This window comes from Morone saxatilis, unplaced genomic scaffold, assembly GCF_004916995.1.
Source record: "Morone saxatilis isolate NCDOM2014 unplaced genomic scaffold, NCSU_SB_2.0 Contig15, whole genome shotgun sequence".
In the NCBI taxonomy this organism is placed as follows: Eukaryota; Metazoa; Chordata; class Actinopteri; family Moronidae; genus Morone; species Morone saxatilis.
The window spans coordinates 6,873,273-6,891,265 of record NW_023339707.1 but is presented as its reverse complement, the minus strand read 5'-3'; the positions used below and the strand labels follow the sequence as shown (position 1 = coordinate 6,891,265).

General features: G+C 40.1%; 1 protein-coding gene across 1 annotated transcript in view; it reads right to left on the bottom strand.

Annotated features, from left to right (window-relative positions):
• Window positions 1-2,350: 2,350 nt before the first annotated feature.
• The window catches only part of ajap1 (adherens junctions associated protein 1), a 43,053-nt gene continuing 27,410 nt past the window's right edge, over window positions 2,351-17,993 (bottom strand). The window contains exons 3-6 of the mRNA XM_035657513.1: window positions 8,681-8,768; window positions 8,291-8,533; window positions 6,709-6,841; window positions 2,351-5,755 (exon numbers count right to left, since the gene is read on the bottom strand). Of these exons, the coding sequence (XP_035513406.1) occupies window positions 6,769-6,841; window positions 8,291-8,533; window positions 8,681-8,768 (404 nt within the window). The 3' untranslated portion in view covers window positions 2,351-5,755; window positions 6,709-6,768. The remainder of the gene's footprint in view (window positions 5,756-6,708; window positions 6,842-8,290; window positions 8,534-8,680; window positions 8,769-17,993) is intronic.

Genomic DNA, 17,993 nt, shown 5'->3' with positions numbered 1-17,993 from the left:
GTATATACTATAGTCTTATACAAAAGTTAACAGAGGTACTCATTGATATATTAAACACAAATATAAAAAGTTTAAGAGTCACAAAGTACAAACTCTTCATTTTTATGGCGACAACACAACTCGAGTCAGGTTCCTTCATGGTAGATATGGATTGTGATTGTAAGTCAGCTTCGATGAATAAAACCACTGTGTGCCCACATGTGAAAAGCCCTTCCCTCCCCCAAAAAGAAAGAAAAAACAAAAAACGTAACAACTTCCTCAACCCTAGAAATTGAAAGTGTACATATGATATTTATGCTTTTTTTTTTACACCTCTGTCCGCTCTGATATTGATCAACTCTCAGGGAACAAGCAATCATGTATCTATAATTTCCTTTCATCCCAAATTTCCTTGCTGTGCCACTCAATCCACAGCGTCGGAGGCCTCTGATGGAAATGAACGGCAGATTTGGGTCACGCAGCTAGTCTCTATTTAGCAGAGGGATTATGGGAGTATTGAGATGTTGCAAACTAAGTGTTGTTTTCATTTGTTCAAGTCTGACTGTATTGATAAGCACTGACAGTGACAGTGCCTTAGCTCTTGTACATAGAAAAGTAAAAACATGACCCGAGAGGAGAGTCGGAGCCCTCCACTTTAGATACAGTAAGCGCACAGTACGTGATTTTGTGAAACGATGAGGAGAAGTGGAGTGAGGAGCTACAGTTTAAAAAAAATGCATTAAGTAAGATACATATCAGTCCATGAAGATAAACTTTGACCTTTCCTCTGAGTATGACTTCATTGAAATATTTCCTTCCCCCCGCTGAGTCTCACATTACTGTTTGAGCGACATGCTGTCCACTTCTTTAAAAATCTAAATCGTCACCATCAGTGCCAGCTGTGAAATACGTTTTCTACACTAATCAGACAGGCCATGAGTCGATACATTGATTCCTCCTCTCGTGAATGCGTCCAATAATATGGGAAAAAACAAACCTTGGCTTTGGGGATGTTCAGCCGACACCTAATTCACATATACACACATACGTCAATAAGTTCCACTCTGTAGGTCTGACATGCAAACAGGAATCACAGTCCCTGCAAATGAGTGTGCGGCACATCCTTCATCTTGACAGGAGAACCTTTGCTGATTGATAGCTTGTTTGTGCTGAAGGGAGCATAGGTTTCGTGGGTTGCTGAAGAGACACGGGAGCCCCAAAATCATTCGTTGTGAAAAAGGCATGTCAAGTCTTTGGTGTCTGTTTAAGACTTTTCTAAGAGACCACCCCCCCCCATGTTCCCTCTGCCTTTGCCTGCACTGCTCTCAGATAATGTTTCCTGAATCAAATCTGACCAGCGGAGTGGAATCATTTTCCTCCCTCTTAGCTATAATACACCACACTCATCAACTGTCCTGAAATATAAACTGAAAAGGCAAGAAAGCAGTAAGGCAATTCCTTACATATCAGTTTGATTTCAGACAGAGGTAAAAGGAGGAAGGGTGTATGCCGATGTCTCCAGATATTCGTGCCTGTTATATGTGCTGCAAGTTACATTTTTGCCCGTGTCCTTCAGGAATGCAAAGCAAATTGCTTTTAGCTGGCAGCATGGTTTTAACGAGTTGCTAACAATGCAAACAAGCTTTTCAATGCTAACTGAAGTAAAGACCCAATAAACCCTTTACCCTACAGTATGAAACACAAAGAAATTCGAAAAGTCAAATATTCGCTTCATTAAACTATCTGATTTTGTAGGTTTCAAAGGATGCGAGATTAGTCGCACACTATCATTATTAGCTTGGTATAAAATTTCAACGATTTTCAGTAGAGTCACATTTTACAATTATCAGGGACAGTGTGTTAGTTGTACAGAAACTTGGCAACCACAAGAACCTTCTTGTGACGAAATAGCAATTCAAAGCATGGTCACAAGATCTCTAACAATCTTCAGTATGTAAGCTTTAAGGATCATTTGGGTTTCAACTTAGGTCTTATTTTCAAACTTTTGTCCATCATTGCTGTCAGTAATAACACTGTACTCAACCAAGTTCAATGTTGAGATCTTAGAACTCGACATTTCTAAAAAGAAGTCAGACAGGGTATACAAACAGTCAAATAAAGTCTTATAAAGAAACATCCAGGTTAACCAAAGTTATTTGGAAGAGAAAATAAAGCTGCTTAGTTCAGCTTACAGACTTTAAGGATTAACTTTTACCTTTCGTACACGTGGAAACTATGTGTGCACACAAATTTGCTCCTGTGTTTTAACCGGTTGGACTTAAATTCAGCTATGTTGCCGTGTTCCAGATCTCCACAATTTACTCAGTGAGTACAGTGTCATCATAACCAATAGGAATGTTTGCTGAAGAGTCGACAGCTATTCTAGTGTCTCTGTGAGGCTGAACTCGCTTTGAGCTAACATGCTACATTTTCATGTTTACCATGTCCACCATTTGAGTTTAGCGTGTTAGCATGCTAGTCAAGGGATCACCAAAGTCACAGGGATTCATCTTGTGGGCACAATGTATATCTCTACCAAATTTCTAATCCATCAAATAGATATATAGCAGTCTGTGGTGGACTGACTAACCAACAGCTAGCATTACTAGAAATAAGGCCTCTGTTGAAATACACCAAAATTATCCTTTAAAAACTTCAATAAATGAATCTAAGTGAATGGCTTCCCACATCATTGTTTGTGAGTCTGATCGTGGCATTTTTTAACTGGGTCAATTTGCATCGAAAGAGTACTTAACACACCATCTTCCTTTCATAATTCTTTCTTTAGACGTCTTCCCTGATTATTTCATATGCTCATAAATGCTAGTTTTGCAGTCATTAAAGTATGTGGCAAATTGTAAATTTTCTGGGGTGGTTGTAGTTTGTATATACAAATACAAAATGAGAAATTATGACAAATGAATTCAAACCAGTCTAGATCAAGTTTAGTTGGTTTCTTGGCAGCTACTGGTGGATCTACACCATTTTTTTTATTCATGTGATGAAACACTATATTAGAATTCATGTAGAAATGATGCTTAAGGACAGAGAGTTATTGGTTTCCCAGCCATCTATGAACACAGCAGAACCCAAGATATGATCACACTTCTTCGATCCACTCAGCACTCAGTTACTTTCAGGTCTTCCACCTGGAAATCACTCTCCAGTCTCTGAACTATTGCAGCGTCTACTGAAGTATTATACTGGTTAGCTAAAGATATAATACAAGTACTGCTTGAAAGTGCAGGTAGGAAGCTTGGCACAAGGTTAGTTTTGTGTTTTAAAAGAAATACCGTAGTTACACATGTAAACAAAGACACTATCCCCGACCTAGCTGAAACCTTCCCAAAAACTGGAGAGGTCTTGAAAAATAGAACACACCTGTACACAAATAGAAGCAAATATATAGAAAATACATTTACACGTGTATAATATACAGTAAGTTTTCGTAACCCTCTGACTGTTAAGATAACACTCTTCATTCAAAAAAATATATGTTATGTCAAAGAAGCAACTCCTCAGCCTGACACACATGTGAGGCTGAATTGGTATGGGTCATTCATGAGAGTGGTTTTCATGTTGTGAATGGGCAAAAGCAGGAGTTTTGCACCACAGTGTTTATCCCAGGCCATCTCGGCACCTCCTGAATGGCTCGCATTTACAGATACTGATCTTACTGGGACAACCTGTTTTCTTGAATGCTGTAAGGAAGTGAGTACAAGCCTAAACACCACCTAAGCGAGGTCCACCGTCGACACGCAATAAAACCCACCTTTTCAATCTGTACATATTGCTGTCCGCAGCCAAAAACGTTTACAATTACAGAATTGTATTTGTGCTTTGTACAAACCCACAGCACAATAAAAGGTAGACTCGTAGGCGACTTCCTCAAAACCTTTGTAGCACAAAGGCAATCTGTCTTTCTGAGCTTGAGGTTGATAATATAATTATTGGTGCTAGAAAGCTCTCAGGAGAGCTTTACTGTCCTTCCTGACCATGGAGTTCCCTCACCTTGACTTAAGAGATAGTTTAAACCAATTTGGCAGCGGCTGATTGGCTTGTCATAATCCCCTTACTTCAACAATACACTAACGGAGTGTTTTAGGTTTTTGATAGAACAAAATGAAACCCTTCTTTTTCATCAGTCTGTATCATATTTGCACTCTGCTTCCTTCGGCACAAATTAAAACAATCTATTTGTGCACAACCACCAACTTCCTGGCTGTGATAGCTGAAATTCTGATATGCTAGAACTATTGTCCTCAAGTATTGAGTGGATCTGGCTCAGGAGAGCTAACTAACCATTACCACACATTCAGTGAGGGAATTCCTCCCTGCTTACATCTTGCATTAGAAACACATGATGCAGATCATCTTGATCCTGAGAGACACCACTTTACAGCACCTCTTTCACAGCTTACTCTTCATTCTGAAAAGCTGGGGGAAATTTTATGCTCCATCTTCAACAAATTGGTTCATGTTCTTCTTGACTTTCTGATTTTTAGGTTTCAAAAATAATTTATCAAAAGGGAACCAATGTGGGAGTTGTGTGGGGATATTAATTTACTATCCGTGGAGGGATTTTTCAATCTCTTTCCTCTTTATGCAAATTATCACATAAATTATTTGAATTTGAAGCCCAAATTGAATCTTGTCCACCCTTTTAGCATTGCAGCAGATCTAAATCATAGCCAATCATTGGAATTTATCCCGAACAGCTGCTGAAACTGAGACCAACATAAAGTGTGCAATAGAGCTAGACAGACCTGAGGCAGTATGAATGTCCTGTCCAGTTCCATGCAGTCTGTTGTGGCTGTCCTCACTCAATCTATATATGAATTTGCTGCTATGGGACTTGTTGCAGCCTGTGGTGTTGATCCTGCACCACAGAAACTTTTGCAGTACTTTGTTTTTCCATCTGGCCAAATCAGGTACAAATCTTACATAATGAGCAATTGGAGAGGGCGTTGAATTGGCTTGCACTGGGTGTATTTCAGATTGTTTTCTTTGTTATAATCTCAGCTTGGGCAGGAGTATTTAATTAACAGTGCTGAATTCCAAGTGCTTCGGACCTCCACTGTTAGGGCTGTGGTAGACTCGTCTGTGTAAAAAAATAGACATAACTATTCTGTTTTAAAATGGGACCTATAGAAACAATGTTTTAAAATCAACTGTTCAATAAAGCATATACCATGTCTTTTTTTCCCATCCTCTCTCTTTCCCAACTAATAGAGTTATGCTTCATATAAATATCTTTTAGACTCTTTTGCAACACATTTCTTAAAACTATTTCAAAACATATTCAAATACATTTGTTGCATTTTTTATCTTTCACATTTCTTTAAAAAAACAAAACAAAAAAACAATGTAGTTGGAGTCGATACAGGGTTAATATAGCACTCTTTGTTATGTCCATCAGTTGTTGTTGAAACTTCTTCTATCCAGGTTGTGGCACATAGTGGCATTATTGGCACATTGTTCAGAAATACAGTTCATCTTCCACCCACAGCAACTCCGTGGGTTCCTTTTTCAAATGTCAAATGTTTTTCTTGAGACATCCTTGACGTCCACAGTCTTGTCCCACACATCCTGTAAATATACCTATATATAATCTATATCTAAATGACTGTACGTTCCCGGAAATATGGAGTGGCAGCGTTGTGGCTGCTCTGCTTGTCATCTCTAGAAAAATAAATATCTTCACCAGTGTCCAAAGAGTGATCACACTATTTTACAAAAGAAGCTGTTTTGTGTGTTTCTTGTTTCCAACTGGATCCTGTGGAGATGCGGAGAACAAAATCACAATTACCCCCTCATTATGGGCTCAGCGCAAAATAAAACAGCCACTGTAACACAGGTGGGACTTTCAAAACCAGCCTAATATGCTCTTCTGTTAGGGGAAACTGGTATCCAGCTCTGGCCAGAAAATGTTCCTCCCAGTGCCTTTCTCAAACCACATGGAATGGCAATGCTGCATTAAAAATATGCACCGTTAAGGCCTGCCGGAACATACAATAAAGGCTAGGAAATACATTAAGTTTGCAGTACAATAACAAGGAATATGTTATGTCTTTTAAGACTGCAGCATTGGGAGCACGCTGCGTAGAGCTGAGCTGACTGAGACTAATGTGTGTCCAGACAACGGCGAGGCGCTGTCCTCTCACTACGCTACCTGCAGGCAATCTATTCCTTTTAAAATCTGGGTCAATAACAGACGTTACACCTCCCCCCGGGCTGCCAGCAATACTGTGGGGCCAGAGCATGTGTTTAACTTTCACGCTTTGAATTTCAAATGCAGGCTATTCTGGCATATATTAGCCATGCATAAAAATATGTCACAAGTCAAGTGAAAGTGCTTCTTCACTCCTAGAGATGTTCAAAACAATATGCTATTGGTGTAAGAATGCGAGTGGTGACATAAATATTAATGAAAATCTTCAGATATGAATAGTGAAGTTATTAATTGTGAGCATATAGCCTATTAATACTGATATACATAATTAGTCTTTTATCTCAACTACTAAGACCTCTCAATACTGCACTGAAATGGATTTCTCAACCTTTTTTCATCCCTGGGCAGAAGCTGGAAAGGAGCATAATCATGTCACAAATAACAAACATATGCCAAGTTCCCTTCTATTCCCAAAGTGGGGCAGCGTCACCACAGGGATCGAGGTGGCTAAGGCTCAGACGATGATTTGCAAGGGGACAAAGTGGCACAGTACCCACCAGAGCGTGAATTCAGGAAGTCTTTTCCACCCACAGGAAGTGAACAAGGCCTTCAGCTCGTCAACACGAGATCTCGAACCATTTCTCTGACACAAAGGCCACAGGGATCAGTTGTCTTTCAGTGGGGGAGGGCCTGTAGAATAAAGTGCAAGAGGTGAGAACATTAAGTAGACTCGTATTGGTGGATATGATGCAGTTTGCTTGATTAAATATTTGAAGTGTCATTTAGGTACGTTGATAATTTTCCTCTGAATATTTTTTTACTTCATACATCCTCTAAGGCCCACTGTAATAATCTCCCTAGTTAACCTCTAGCGCCACTGTCAACATTGTAGAATTGATCACAAACACATTCTTATCACAGATTAATCAGCAATGTTGTTGTTAAACATCAGTAAAAACGTATCTACCCTTCCATGACTTTAAATAAATAAAGCTAGGCATTATTTGCACCAGATGAATGATCCTACCCTCACTGCCAGCATAATGAATCTGTTACAGGGCTTGGACACAGAGTAAGTGTGACCATCTTTGCTGGCCCTGCAGCTCAGATGACTGTTACTGTTGTCCACTAAAACAGTAAACACTGTCAAAACTCTACCGAGCTTATTGTCAACACTACATAAAAATTATTGTTTGAGGTATAATACCACAATAGGCCAGATTTCTGTGTCAAACACACCTGCCTTGTCAGCTTGTATCACAAAGAAAGACCCGCAGAGAGTAACGATTTCAACTCAGAGTGAAATGCAAACACACCAATGACTCACCAATGTTACATCTCTTGCCTGTCTTTTGGTATAAAGCAGCACAGATTAGCTGGGTGGGTAAACATGGATGTGTTGTGTGCAATTTTTTGATATCACATTACAGGACTTCTGGTTATTGAAGTTCAGTTTTCAAATATATATATATATATTTGTCTACCATTTAAACCACTGCCAGAAAGATCAGTTGAACAGAAAATGGCACTGTAAAGACTTCACATCCCATTGCCCTACATCTATAAATTGACTCATTACACAACAGCAAAAATCAGTGGTAGATTTAGGTTTTCGTGTGCAGCTCGAGCGTGCTGAGGCCCACACCGCTCAGCCAGGTGTCAGGCAGATGGACGAGGAATGAGGCAATGGACAACAGCATTAAAGGCAAACATTTTATGTGCTGATTTGCTCTGACGGGAGCCGATTGCGGTTCAGAATAACAACACACATGTAAGAGAAGAGTGTGAGGAAAAAGTATTTCATGAGGAAAAAGTATTCATCAGGATTGTTATTTCAATGTACTCTTTCTCATCTATTTACATTAGTCATCTTTTTGAATGCTTTGTAATTTAATGTGGAAGTTGTTAGAACATTTATCCCCACATAAAACCATTATTATAAAGAAATAGACATTGATTTCTTGACCCAATTTTTTTTAGGCTATTAGACACTAATAACATTAGTGATAATAACTGTAGTGGACAGAGACATCTGTTTGGAAAAGTCTTTATGCTTTATGACTTCCAGTGCTGGCTGACTGAAGAAATGTTCCAGTGTGCATCCACCTTTGTGCTATAAACAGTCCAGGGCCAGCGTACCTGTTTCCGTTGTAAGCAGTCTTGTAGACAGGCGTCTGCTGGATCATCTCATCAGTGTAGATGGGCACGGCAGTCCGAACGCACTCATGTGAGCACTGCAGGCTGTCATTGTAGGCAGTGAATATGTCCACCTTGCTGGGCACCCGGGCTGGGGTGAAGTCTGTCAGGTTTTGGCAGCTTTCTTCCTGCTGGTGGATCTTGCGCTGATGGCTATTGTGGCGGCCATTTCCCGACTGCGCACAGCTACAAAAACACGCACCAAAGACAAGAAACAAACATAAAATCATACCTTGTACCTTTGGTCATCTACATAGATTTAAAGAGAAAAAAAAGTGTGTGGTTCTGTAGTTGATGTATTTATAGTGTAAACAGTAAAGGAATCTTTCCTACCAGTTTTTAAGGACGAGTGTTGTGATCAAGGCTGCGATAACCATAATGAGAGACACAGTGATTGTGATTATCTGGTGAACTGCCAAACCTGCAAAAAGACAAATAAACAAAATAGCAGAGATTTACATTATTTGTGGAGGAAATGTTTTTGCTCTTGTTGTTCACAGCAGATTGCCACTTCACTTTTGTTTTGTGCACTGTACAAACCCACTGCACTCTACAAAGTATTGAGGGCAGCTCACTTAAAAAGTAGAGGATGACAACCCAGAACAATTTTGCTCTTCAGTAAGTATTGATGACAGTGCCATCCACTGCTATTCATAATTTAGCGGTCATATAAATTATTCCATTATAGTACAGCTGACTGTAATGGATAACCAAGTCCAAATCGTCTGTAAGTACGGCTTATTATTCTTATGTCAAATAAAATAAGAAAAATAAGAAAATAAACTCACATTCACACGTTTAGTTATTGTTTGACTGTATTATGCATATATATATACTAAGTCTTAACTCCGAGTAAGTAAGACTTTCCAAGTTTTCTTCCAAACCAAATAAATCCCCAAACAGCACATTAAGAGCTGGTGTGCCTTTTATAACCTGTTCTCCCCTGAAAGTATCTCTGTAGTTTTTGCCCCAAGGCCTTTATTTAAACATTAAGGGAGAGCAAATTACTTGATATGGTACATCAAATAAAATATCTGATCAAAAGAAGATCCTGATAGGTAGTCTGAACGCTTTGAAAAGGGAGACATGGTAATGCAGTGTAGAGAAATGAGGATACACACATACATAACATTAAAGCTGGTTTGATAAAGTAATAAATTAGGTGTTCATGCTATTTTTAAGAGCTCCAAAGAGAGAAATCAGACGCTGTTATAGTTAATTAAATTTAAAACAGTTTTAAAACCAAAATAAAAGTGATTTTTGTGAATGATCAGCTAATGAAAGGGCTGAAATTAGACACAGGCAACAAGACAATCAGAACAATATGAAATTGAATACATTTATGTGAATTAAACTCATTGTGATCAACTTAAAGTACAAAATTGTGGATAAGAAAATTGGTGCCCAGCACTGCAAGCATAACCCACAACTACACCATTCACAGCATTCACCTGATACCTCGTACCCTAATATTTTAAAGACACATAATTCAAAAATTGTGTTGTGACAGTTCTTAGGACCATTTCCTCAATTTTGAAATGCCTTGTAGACTGCAACCAGACTTGAAATAGACATGAAATTTCTCCACTAGCACTGTGTGCCCAACACAATGTTGGATTTAAGATACTACACATCTTCGCTTCAAAATGGTTAAGTTTAAGTTGAAATTGTAAACAAAACCCAAAAGATAACAATTGTACACTAACAATACAAAAATCAATTGAACTGTTTATGATATGACACCCAAAGAAGAGCCACGTGATGTAATCTGTCCTATCATCATAGCCATCTAGTTGGCTACATCAACATATTTGGTTGTCCAAGTAGTGCAGATCCTCCAGTCAATGAGGTTATGTGAATTTTGGAAACAGAAGTAGGAGGACATTAAATACAGCGATCTCTGCGATTAGCCTGAAAAGCAGATTAAGGCCACTTTAGATCACAATATCTATCTACAATCATCAGATTGCCCACACCTATGTTTTAGTCGAATGCCTATTTAAACATCCAGCAACAGAGAAACATTAACATTTAGTTGGAGTAGTGTCTCTGGTCACCTGTGGAGATTGGACTGAAGGTAATGTAATGTTTTGGTCTCCGCCTCCTCCTGAAAAAAGATATCTGGATATCTTAAGCTGATACATGCTGCAATATTTTCACCCGCTAATCACTAATTTTGTCTGTGTTCTGTTCTGTGCTGGGCAAGTAGCGTGCAGTGGTTTCATTAGAGCTTTTTGGCTGAAAAAAGCTGCTGCATCTGGAAACAAAGTTGATAATGGTGGAGTTTGTGGTCCATGAAGCTGAGGGGAACTGCAAAGGTGGTAATAATTATCTGCATTTGTCCCTACGTGTAACCCACAAGTCATTTAATCTAGTGTAAATATAACAATATTGAATAGTGCTGCTTTAAAGAGCTATAGATGCCCTTCTACACTGAACGATGGCTAATTGATTTAAATATTTCTATATTAATGTGATGCTAGTATCTAAAGCACAGATAATGTGACAATAGGAAGTAGTAACCACAACCAGGTCCACAGGTCACAAGCTTTCTTCTCTTCAAGCGCATACAAACCAACTGTTACATTATATGATGAACTGTGCTGTTTAAGATCTACTTGCACTTGTCTGCCCCCCATTATAGAAAATCATTATTGGGAAAAATTAAAACCTTCCATCAAAAGGACAGCAGGGACACTGGTTGATGACAACTTGTACAGACTGGATCCCCTGTAATCAACGCTGCATGGTCAATAGAGGATAAACTCTTGTATGAGTTGATGAATTTCACTGATGTTGTCTGATTCAAGAATGGTTATAAACCCACTGACCGCTGTGCAATCATGAGACAAACCAAAGCAATGAAAACCTCATAATCATAACTCCACACATTTTTGTGACAACTTCCAGGTATCTGGTTTATAGCCCTGTTTTCCTAAGCTGTCTGGACGGTGCAAAGCCATAAAATTATGACTACTTTTTAAATTAGGAAATCTGCAGCCTTGTGCAACAGACCAAAGTTTCTCTGCTTGCTCCCTTTGTTCTGTACCACTGATGTACAAAAGCATTGTTCTTATTTAAGACTGATTTAGACTCCTGTGTGTGCTGATCTCTCACTTTTGCCAGAGGACAGTAATCCACAAACAAAATACATGTCTAAAGTAAGGATTAGTGTGAGCCTATTCAACTGCACTGTATGGTTAGTGTGTTGTGTATGTGTGTGGGTGAGTGATAGAGCATAAGAGCGACTAGGACACAATGACACACAGCAGCAGGTGACATGCTGCGGGGGGGGGGGACTAGAAAGAAAAGCCGTCATGATGAAAATGCCCACGTGGGCCTTATACATCTCACCTCTCGATCAGCCAGCTGCCTAGCAGCTGATCCAAGCCAATTTGTCTTTGGACGGCTCAAAAGGAAGTGCTGCTCGGTCATTCTGGAAAAGCACAAGGCCTCTCCTCTGCCTACCGGCTGCCTGGACAGTCTCCTCTTGGATAATAAACTTCTGTGGGCAGGGCCGTGCAAAAGGGAGGCCCGTGCAAAAAGGCAGGCCAGGTCAACCTTGGATTAATGATATCTCAGGCTGGCTCAGGGAAGCCTTACCTTCCCAGTGCAATCAGAGCCCCTTGCCACAGCAAAGGCACATTAACTTATCTGGTCATTTGCATTTCTCTCATATCCCGTCTCCACCCTCCCTCCTCTTTCACTCTTCCTGTCTCCGGCTGACGCCAAGGCTGTTAAGTTGAAAGCGTTCAGTTATAAATTCACATCTGTCCAAGTTCAGGCATAATGGAGCTTGCCCCTGACCTTGATCAATAGCTGAGGTCTCTACTGAGAATTGTTTCATTTTACATTGATGTCACAGTGAAAGGGGACCCTTCCCAGTCAGAAGATTTCAAATTAAAATCTGCAGTTAGCAAATTTGTCCTGTATAACCACAACTGATTAAATCACATTGTGGCAACACAATAAGTTGTGTTTTGTACCTACTTCTAATAGACTCTACTCTGTAGTGGACAACAATGACACTTCTGGTAAAATAAAGCACATGCAACCATCGATTGATGAATGTGATGTCAGTAGATACAACACAGCCTGTGACTTTACACCAGAGGAATCCAATTGACTGAGTTGGTAAACATGAGGATGCTGTATGTAGTTTACTGATGCTATGTTACATGTTTTCAGGGTATTTAAGTCCAAATAGCTGATTAAGAGTTGCTTCATGGTGCTACTTGGAGCCAAAAATAGGCATACTTTCCTAGTACAGCTCTTTAATGAAACAAATGAGCCCAAGAACATGAGGTCCAGCAACACAAACACCAACATTAAGTCTATTATAACCTAATTTTCAGGGCTGTCCGTTTAAGGGTGCAGGGATAATAGAGCAGATAATGACATGGGTGACAAATGTGAGTGCAGAGGCCAGTTCTATTTTCATCCAGAACTGCCAGTTAGAGGGAGGGAAATTTGGCCTGGCTATCTAAAACTCATTGTGTCCTGGCAGTGAGGTTGAAAAATCACCTTTGGCAGTCACCTTGCTTTAGAGATACCCAGTTAGGTTTTGTTTGGTCAGATCACTGCCAAACAAAGAGAGGCTGAGAGGGAGATAGACAGAGAGAGAAAGAGACAGAAAACAGGAAGGGACAGAAAGGGATACAGAGAACGGAGGACAGCTAGCTTGTGACCTCTGGATTTGAGCTCCCTTCAGTGCTCCCAGCAAGAAATAAATGAGATTTTGGGCCTTCTTTACCGTGACAGTTTGATGAAGATGTCAAAGAATAGCATGGTGGTTAAATGAAATCTCTCCTTGCTACCTCCTTTTAATAAAAGACCTCCAGCTTAGAAGCAAAAACACAGTACAGGGTCAATAAATGCGTGTCGGGTAATGCCTGGTTTGTAGCACCTTCGAAAACTCCTCGGTATGGTTTCTACACATCGCATTATCTCTGTTTTCAGGCTGACTGCATTACAGATATTTGTTATTGATCTTCATTAGTGCAACATTTTCTTCAGTTAAAATATCTAAATGGCCAACAAACAAAAAGGTCAAGACGACAGCCAAGTCTGCAAACTGACTTGTAGAACGCTATACATTTAAAATACCTGTTACCACAACAACAGCAGAATATAGCCATGGACCAAATGACTATGTGCAATGTGAGAGGTGTCTCTCATGGTGACAAACCCAGAGACTTATAACTTGACTCTGCTGTTCCCACAGAGCAATTCAGCTAATTGTTTTAGTCTTTAAACCATCAACCTTACTGTACCTATGCAACCTTGTTTCCAGACACAGTGGGTGAAAAAGCTTTGATAAACCCACTGTACACTACCTGGTGAGCACAAAAGGGCAGACAAACACAAAGCTAGTGACTAGCTGGTGACCATAGTGGAGCATTTAGCAGCTGAAGAAACAGGTATTTCTTTCTAGGGTGATAAAATGTTAATGTTGTGTTAACAACAAACTGCGTTGCACTGTGTGTTCTGGCAACAGCATAAACTTTTTCAGCAGTTTGAGCTACAGCAGCTCGTCTGTTGGAGCGGACCACACGGGGCAGCCTTCATTTGGACCACTTTTGATAGGTACTGACCACTGCAGGTCTGGAACACCCCACAAGAGCTGCAGTTTTGGAGATGCTCTGATCTAGTTGTCTAGCCATCACAACTTGGCCCTTATCAAAGTCGTCAAATCCTCACACTGCGCATTTTTCCTGCTTGAGGACAAAATGTATATATCCCACCCACTGACAGGTGCCATGATAACCAGATAATCAGTGTTATTCACTTCAGCTGTTAGTGCTCATAATGTTATGGCTGATCAGTATATATCAATATACACACACACACACACAGAGACATTTTGTTTACAACTCGAAATATTTCTTAAGCTGTGAAGTGGTAATTAGTGCTGTGTTGCAGCGTTTATCTCTAAACCTGGTATATTTAATTTGCCTTTTAGTGGTTGAAATGATTAGCCACTGTTCAGCCATAAATGCAGCCATATCCAATGGTTTTTCAAAGATATGACTGAAACAAGAGCACAGTAATCCATTCTTACTCTGCCTGAACACATACAGACTCAATGAATAAACAATATCACTCATAGTTAAAGTTTTCATGGTAGACAGCATCTTGCAATAAAATAATTAAAATCAAAATAATGTACTTGTAGACATATGTTCCATATGCTAAAATAACAAATAAGTACACATTGCTACAGCAACCAAAGACAATTCAGCCATGGCATGCAACCATTTATATGGCAGTTTTTGACCTTGCTGGATTCCTGAATTGTCTATGTGCAATTTACATGGTGAATTATGTGACAGCATCTAAACTGCAGGCAGTTTGTCCTCTGAGTAACAATGCCATAACAAGGCAATGCCGGACAAATGATGAGGAAGAGAATGACTATTTAATTACTATGCATGTATGTATGAGTTATTGTCTTGAGTTGTGTGTGTGTATGCCAGACAGCCTGTATGTAGCGGTAAGCCCTATTAGGCATCCATTGCAAAGAGCCATTTAGGGCTAATGGTGCCTACACCCACGCAGTTGTGCTTAAAAGCTCCTGAAAAATGTAGGAAAGGCCCCTCATTTGTAAAACGGAGTTGCAGCTTTCAGAGGCTGAGCCGTCTCACTCCCGCACACCACAAAGCACATTGACACAGGCATATTCAATACACGCTAATGCGCTGCATAACCCCACCAAGATCATTTCTACTACAGCCGGGCAGATGAGCAGGACAGGTTGGGGGAAGACTTCCGTCAAAGGCAGCCTGCTGATAGTTAGGAATTGCCAATTAACGTTGGTGTCAAAGTGTCAATCTAAGCTGATTTCCACCGAGCCACCGAGCAATCTAAAACACTTATTGAAGAAGAGGGGGCTGAGAGAGAGGGAGAGAAGAGGTGTAAGTTGCAGAGGCAGATATCAGAAACAATTACACTACATGCCTTTTCTCTCAATGTCAAAGGCATCACTGGATAATTCAGTCAGGCTGGATGGCAAATGCTAGAACGGCCTCAAAAAAGGGGGTTATCAAAGTATATTGCTTCGATGATGACATCCCTTACAGGAGGATACACTTGTCTTGTGTGCCAGCCTGTAATAGGAACAGTGGGGAACACACAGTGGCTCATCCTGTTAACAGACAAATGGAAATTACTGCAATTTTCAGGTGGGTGTAAAATGGCATTGCTACTAAGGCAGCTTCAATCAACCATCCTGAAATCTGTGTACTGTCATGGTGGTGACAGGAGGTATTTTTTAGCAAACAAAGCTTAGCCGAATTGTTTAGCAGGCGAATGGGCTGGGAAGCATACCATGCACCTGCAATGCTTTGGATCTGAGTCCAATTCTTCTGTATATTCTGTCATCCTCTCTGTCTTTCCTGTCAAGCAAACACAATGTCATTTTTTTTTTTAAAACAGAAAATCTCTCAAAAGCTTAAATAAATAATCTCAAATGAGTTTAAGAAAGGGGGTCATCCTAAAACCCTGCCCTTATCCTTCTGATTGGCAGAACAATTTCCCGCATTCAAAATAGTGTCTCAGTCAACATCTGCACCTCTCTTCCTTTAGGCAGATGTGTCAAGCCATGAAGAAAGAGCTGAGCAGTGGAGAAACAGAAAGTGAAACAGCATCTGCTCAGTCTGGCCCCTTCATCTCTTCTTGGCTGAGTTTTCTGTAAATCAGGGAAAGGGGGCTTGACTCTGCACGCCTGTCACCAGGCATCAGTGTTTTAGTCCAGATTTAATGCTCGAGAAAAGGAGATTCATTTTTACCCACTTTATTGAGAGTCAATACAGAGTAATGGCAAATTTATTGGATTGCCATGGTAACCGTTGGGAAAAGTGGTTTCTTTCTGTCTCTATGTGTGTCTCTCGCTGTTGAAGAGGCTGTATTGTACGCCTCTACAGGTCTACCACAGGTCATAATGCTGCATTACAATGTTCACTGCGCTCACTTCTTTAAAAATAGATTCCTTAACATATATATTACATGTGCTCGCTTTGCGCTACAGATTTACTTATTTACTCCATTCATTTAACCCCCCACTCCCTTCACAAACTTGATAACGTGATGTGAATTGTTGTCAGATGGATCTATTTATTTTAAATAACTTCAGGCTCCTACACTGGATGATGTCTTTTATTCCAAATAGCCAGTTGTGTGTCGTTTAGACAGATCTGTAAGGCCCTACTGTATCTTTCAATACACAGTACCTTTTGCTTACTCCACACAAATCTGAAACACTTAACCTTGTGACTCTCAGACTGTCTAACAAGACTCAAGTTATCAGTAGTGGCTTAACTGACTGCAGTTTTAATCATCTCATACCCATAATGGAGCTGACAGCTCCATCTGCGTAGAGTAGAGGGGGGTCGCAGTTACTAGCAGCACAATCGCCGGGAACAATCAGCGAGCATCTGGAGGCACCACCGCTATAACCCTCACCCCTCACCACCTCCTCCTTCTTCTCCTCCCACCTCCTGTATGATGGCCAGAGCGCTGCAAGAGCAGGATCAACAGGAGCAATTCACTAAAAGCTGCAGCATCCAGACACCTCCTATCCAGACTGACTGAGATAATGCAAAAGGATCAATTCTGATGGCGAGCATGCACACTGGTAGCACACTGTCTCCACACAGGAAATTACACATTACATTTAGGTTATTGGCTTGTCTATGGCGACTTACTACTATGACTGCTGTGCTATGTGCCTGATTACAGAATTACAGCCACCTACAGCAAGGGTGCAAGTCATTAAACTTCAGCTGAGACCCGTGTGCCGACAGATGACACTGATAATCGTAAAACTGTGCATGAAAATAGTGCAAAGGAAGAAATTCTAACAAGTTAAATGAGACAGAGGGTAGGCCTATTAACCAATTATAAACAATAATAATATCCTGGGAAGGGGTGTGAACTTGTTGGATTTTCCGCAGTGACAGAAAGAGCTGTCCCTTTTGTTGTCCTGCACTACCAATGTCAACAGTGAGTGGGAGTAAAGACACATAGCCTGCAGTCAAAAAGTGCAACACAGACAAGCTGTGGCGCGCTGTCATGTAATTGCTCTGTGTCATTAATGTAGCTGGTTTCCAACCAAGCCAAACTGGTTGGCAAAATGTCACACAAGGAAAAAATAATCAAACAAGCACAGCACTCGTCCAGGCATGTGGATATAAAGTCTGCGGTTCATTTCTGAACACTGACCAACGGCTCCACATATATGTTTAAAGAAACAGTGTTTTGCCCCTTCATCAGGTCATTTTGACCTGTCTGTTTAAATACATTGTTTAAATATGTGGTCAATATATAACCCCTAATGCAATGATAACAGATTTCCAGATTTATTCTGATATCCCCCTATTCCCAAAAAACACCAACAGACCTTATTCACACTAACTAATACAAACAAAACACACTTGACTGCCAGGTCACATTTTCGTTGTAAATTAAGATCAGGATTCAGATGTCGTCATTTTACAATTGGAAAAAGTGTATTCTCAGCACTAAAAAAGGAAAGAACTCAACTAAGGGCATAAAAAGCATTAAAATATAGCAATATTGATAAAAAATGTCAGGACACAGCTACCAAGAAAATTCTAACACACATACTATATATGTATATATATGTATA